The sequence below is a fragment of the Physeter macrocephalus genome, chromosome 17 (genome assembly GCF_002837175.3).
Source record: "Physeter macrocephalus isolate SW-GA chromosome 17, ASM283717v5, whole genome shotgun sequence".
Lineage (NCBI taxonomy): Eukaryota > Metazoa > Chordata > Mammalia > Artiodactyla > Physeteridae > Physeter > Physeter macrocephalus.
Window position 1 is genome coordinate 44,269,164 of NC_041230.1, and position 5,522 is coordinate 44,274,685.

Below are 5,522 nucleotides of genomic sequence, written 5' to 3' on the forward strand. Positions count from 1 at the left end.
GCCACGGAGCGGCTGGGCCCGTGAGCCATGGCCGCTGAGCCTGCGCGTCCGGAGCCTGTGCTCCGCAACGGGAGAGGCCACAACAGAGGGAGGCCGGCATACCACAAAAAAAATAAATAAATAAAAACTATACATTCAATTACCACATGACCTAGCAACTGACCCCTCTCAGAACATTTACCTCTGAGAAATGAAATTTTAATTGTGGTGAGCAGAATAATGACTACCCCCCCCCCAAATATTCACTTCCTACCCTCCTGGAATCTTCGAATTAGTTATCTTACCTTACATGCAAAAAGGACTTTGCACATGTGATTAAGGGTATGGACCTTGAGATAGGGGAGATTATCCTCGATTATCAATCTGGGCCCAATCTAATCAAAGGAGTCCTTAAAAGTGGAGACCCTTTCTCAGCTGGGTTAGAGATGAGATGAAGGAAGGAGTAGACATTCACAGTTTGAGAGGGAATCAACCAGTTGCTGCTGGTTTTGAAAACAGTAGGGGGCCATGAGCCCAAGGAATGTGGATGATCTCTAGAAGCCGGGAAGGTCCATAGCTGAAAGCAAGAAAATGAGGACCTTAGTCCTACACTCACTAGGAACACAGACCTGCTTTGACTTTAGCATGGTGAGACCACAGTGTTGGACTTCCAGTCTGAAAAATTGTAAGACAATAAATTTGTGCTATGTAAGCAGCAAAATTTGTAGTAATTTGTTACAGCAGCAATAGAAAACTTGTTCACACAAAAATGACACACTAATGGGAATTCCCTGGTGGTCCAGTGGTTAGGACTCAGTGCTTTCATTGCTGTGGACCAGGTTCAATCCCTAGTTGGGGAACTAAGATCCTGCAAGATGTGCTATGAGGCCCACCCCCGCCTCCCCAAAAAAACCCCACAAACTCACACACTTACATTCACACAAAAACCTATACACAAATATCTGTAAAACTTTATTTGTGATACTGTAAGATGTTAACATAAGGGGAATCTGGGTCAAGGAGTCAAGAAAACTGTGTTATTTTATACAACTGCATGTGAGTCTACAATCCCTCAAAATAAAAAGTTTAATTAAAAAAAAAGGTATTGGGTTACTCATCAAAATCCAGGAGGATTCAAGAACCAAGTTCAGAGGCCAGAAACAATGCCCCCAAATCACACTGCAGACCTAGACTGATGAGGATGCTGCTGTCATGGACACCATGGTGCAAGGTGTAGCGGTGCAGCTGGCACCCCTACGTAGGCCCAAGAAGATTTTTGGAGTTCCGTGCCTCTGCCTCCCTAGGCCTGGACTCAAAATGCTGGGCACATAGCTGATTCATGAGGCCAAGGTTCCTGACTGAAAACTAGCTACAAAGGGTGCTGGGAAATCAAGGGTTTTGAATATTCAGCTCCTTGCCTCCCATGAAGGGTGGCATTTATGAAATTTCTTGCAGATCTCTGAGGAGGTGAGACCAGACAGACAAAAAGAAGGTCCAGGGTCTTCCCTGGCAGTGCAATGGTTAAGAATCCGCCTGCCAATGCAGGGGACACGGGTTTGAGCCCTGGTCCGGGAAGATCTCACATGCCGCGGAGCAACTAAGCCCATGTGCCACAACTACTGAGCCTGCACTCTAGAGCCCGCAAGCCACAACTACTGAGCCCACGTGCTGCAACTACTGAAGCCCATGCACCTAGAGCCCGTGCTCCACGACAAGAGAAGCCACCGCAATGAGAATCCCATGCACCGCAACAAAGAGTAGGCCCCACTCGCCACGACTAGAGAAAGCCCGCATGCAGCAACGAAGAGCCAATGCAGCCAAAAAAAAAAGAAAAAAAAGATGGAGCTGAAACGGGGAGTTACAAATAGACTGATATAGATATGAGGGAATTTCACATAAGAAAATTCATGGATGTTTTAGAAATTGTATCAAAAAATATTCCCAGATATTTCGTTTCTGAACAGAACAGGGAAAACCAACAATGGGAACAATGTAGTAAACAGCTCAAAAGAGAAAAGAAAAGCATCAGATATTTAAGATACAACGTATTTTAATGGTGAAAATCAACAGGTTTTAGGAGAAGCATCAGTTCATATCTGATATGAAAGATAAGTCATCAAATGTATTTTTAAAGAGTACTGGGTATTTCTTCCTATGCTCAGAGTGATCAGAAATATTTCCTTTGAGTTACTCAAATTCACCACTTGTAATGAACAACTTCGTACTAGTTGCAGGGAAACACTTTTAAAAGAGCAATACAGGGTATCTGCCCTTAAAGAACTCACTCCAGTTCAGGCAAGATGAATGTTTAATATAACCTAAACATTTTCCAGATAAAGACCTAGAAATGCTAGATTAAAATATACCAAAAATTAGTTTAAATGTATAGCTGAACCCACAAGAAAGAAAGGGAAACCCCCAGGGTGCCTGGATCAAAGAAGGAACTGAAAACCACAGTGGTAGCATGTAAGTTGATATAGTGGCTACAAGGGGGTGAATAGGGTGGGGAAGAAGTTTCAATAACTTCCGCCCTGGGTTTTGTTATCCACATGATAACAGGACTGGTCTTGGACTTATAAAAGGTGGAAGGAACACTAGAACTAAAACCTCAAATAAAGTTGAAGCTACTTTATCCTCAGGGAAAGGACAGACTAGGAAAAATTCACCTAACAGCCCATGGAGCAGACAAGAAAACTTCTCTCTGCTTGGAAGGTAGGGAAAAGGGGGAAAAAAGTATCTCCTGAGAACTGGAACCCTGGGCCTGCAATCACATGGAGTTGGGGTTCAAAGTTACTTCAATTATAATAGCTGAGTGTTCTACAAACTTCAAAGCCAAAAAAAAATTAACATAAATATTAGCCCAAGCCAGGGCATCTAGTAGAGAATGCATCTCCACTTTTGAGAAATACAGCTTCACTAGGCCATATGAGATCACTCCAAGACAAAACCTTACTAAAGATGAGTAAAGAATACTAAACACAAAAGGAAATAATCCACTATAAGACAACAAATGAAATAAAGACAGCTTTAGAACTCCAAGAACTGATAAAAGAACCATCAGACAGACACTATAAAGGAAGTATACATAAAATGATTATGAATATAAAAGGAAACCTCAAAACCATATGAATGAGATCCTATGAAAAAAAGAACAGGCAGATTTGAAAACAAATCAAATAAAAATTCTAAAAATAAAAAACGTAGTCACTGAAATGAAACTCAACGAACAAGTTAAAATAGATTAGGGCTTCCCTGGTGGTACAGTGGTTGAGAATCTGCCTGCTAATGCAGGGGACACGGGTTCGAGCCCCGGTCTGGGAGGATCCCACATGCCACTGAGCAACTAGGCCCGTGAGCCACAACTACTGAGCCTGCGCGTCTGGAGCCTGTGCTCCGCAACAAGAGAGGCCGCGATAGTGAGAGGCCCGCGCACCGCAATGAAGAGTGACCCCCGCTTGCCACAACTAGAGAAAGCCCTCGCACAGAAATAGAGACCCAACACAGCAAAAATAAATAATTAATAAAACAAAGGACTAGTCTTTGCCAAAGAATGACTGAAGTTTAAAAATAAATAAATAAATAAATAAATAAATAAATAAATAAAATAAAATAAAATAAAATAGATTAGACACAGCTGAAGAAAAAGTAAAGAACTAGAACACAGGAAACAGCCAGAAGGCAACTCAGAGAAATAGTGAGATGAAAAATACCAAAGAAAAGTGAAGTGATACTGAGGACAAAATGAAAAGATCTGACATATAGGAGTTCTAAAAGGAGATAATAAAATGCAAACAGACAATATTCAAAGAGATAATGCCTGAGAAATTTTCAGAACTTTCAAAAGGCATGAAGCCTCAGATTTAAGAAACAAAACTAAATCCACACCATCTACATTGTATTGAAGCTGCAGAAATCCAAAGTCAAAGAAAAGATCTTAAAAGAGCTTTATTCTTCTTAAGGCATGAATAAGAAAGAATAAAATAACTATATTTCATGATCCAATATTTAAAGGGCCATTAGTGGAACAGCAGTAGAGAGAGAGGACCTGTATCAGGAAAGAGTGTGGGAGGGCAGAGCTGGGCTTGAAAAATGGGCAGGATTCCCATAGATGGGGAGAGATGAGGGCACCTGGGGGTGGGAGTGGGGAGTCTGAATAAGCCGCGGGAGGAAAATGTGGGGCAAAGGGAAGGACTTCTTTCTCACTGCCAAACAGAGTAAAAGAAAAAAGTGTGGTTGGCTGGAACTAAAGTAGTATGTTGTTCACTAATATTAGGCTAAAGAATTTGAACTTAATAGTAGGTAACAAGGATCAAATTTTTGAGCAAGTGATAGGATCTAAACTGAATTTCTGCCAAAAATCTCTTATCCCAGCAGCAGCACCCCAGGTGCATATAGGAAGAAGGACTGTTGCCTTTAAGTAAACTTAGGAAACAATTTTAATAGTCCAAGCTTTTCAAAAGACTTTAGAAAATATTCCAATTACCACAGAGAGAATCTGCAGAAAGACCCAGAAAAAAGGCAATGGGAATGAAGATGAAATATAGAGAGAAGAGGGGGAGGAAAGGGAGGGAAATAATATAAATGAATATTTACAGACATTTTGAAGGTGGAATTAAAAGGACTTCAAGGATTGGGCAGTGGGCGGGGTGGGGAGGCGGGAGGCAGGAAAAAGAAAGGGAAGAAGACAGCACTGAGGTTGGGACTGAGTGAGTCAGAAAATAGTGGTGGTATATTTTTTCTCCAGAGACAGACAGGCAGTGTGACCTGGCAGATAAGAACACTGGACTAGAAAGAAGCTTTAGTTTAGGTACTCTCTCTGACAAGCTACTTAACTACACAGACTCCATTTCTCCAGCACTGTAAAATGGAACAAGTTAGAGAAAATGAATTAACTGTTGGACCACTGTGGTGTCAAGGGGATTCAGAATAAACTTCCAGCAAGCAGTGAGAAATATGCAGTGAGGGTCTGGAGCTCAGGAGAAAGGCAGTTCTGGAAGGACAGAGAACCAGCAACATAGAAGAGATGGTTAAAGCTGTTGGAGTAGATGAATGACATTATTTAAATGCATAAAGAGAAGAGGCCTGTGAATCTTGAGAAAACTCTACACAAACGTAGAAAAGGTGGCAGTGGATAAGCTTAGAGTCTTATCAGGGAGGGGTGTCCTGAGATAGTGTATCATAATTAGATGACATACCATACTGGGAGAAAGAACTTGTGTGCCATTTTCCATTGCTAATCTTCCAAAATATAGCAGAGGGAGGACCACTCCCAAACTCATTCTACGAGGCCACCATCACCCTGATACCAAAACCAGGCAAAGACGTCACAAAGAAAGAAAACTACAGGCCAATATCACTGATGAACATAGATGCAAAAATCCTCAATAAAATACTAGCAAACAGAATCCAACAGCACATTAAAAGGATCATACACCATGATCAAGTGGGGTTTATTCCAGGAATGCAAGGATTCTTCAATATACGCAAATCAATCAACGTGACACACCATATCAACAAACTGAAGAAGAAAAACCACATGATCA

The 5,522-nt window shown here is 41.4% G+C and overlaps 1 protein-coding gene across 13 annotated transcripts in view; it reads right to left on the reverse strand.

Annotated features, from left to right (window-relative positions):
* Positions 1–5,522, reverse strand: part of CFDP1 (craniofacial development protein 1) — a 157,586-nt gene that overhangs the window by 108,802 nt on the left and 43,262 nt on the right. The window contains exon 6 of one of the 13 annotated variants that reach the window (XM_028477421.2): positions 109–556. The exons of the other annotated variants lie outside the window; for them this stretch is intronic. Within the exon in view, the coding sequence (XP_028333222.1) occupies positions 469–556 (88 nt within the window). The 3' untranslated portion in view covers positions 109–468. Of the gene's footprint in view, positions 1–108; positions 557–5,522 lie in introns of those variants that run through there. 13 annotated transcript variants of the gene reach the window in all.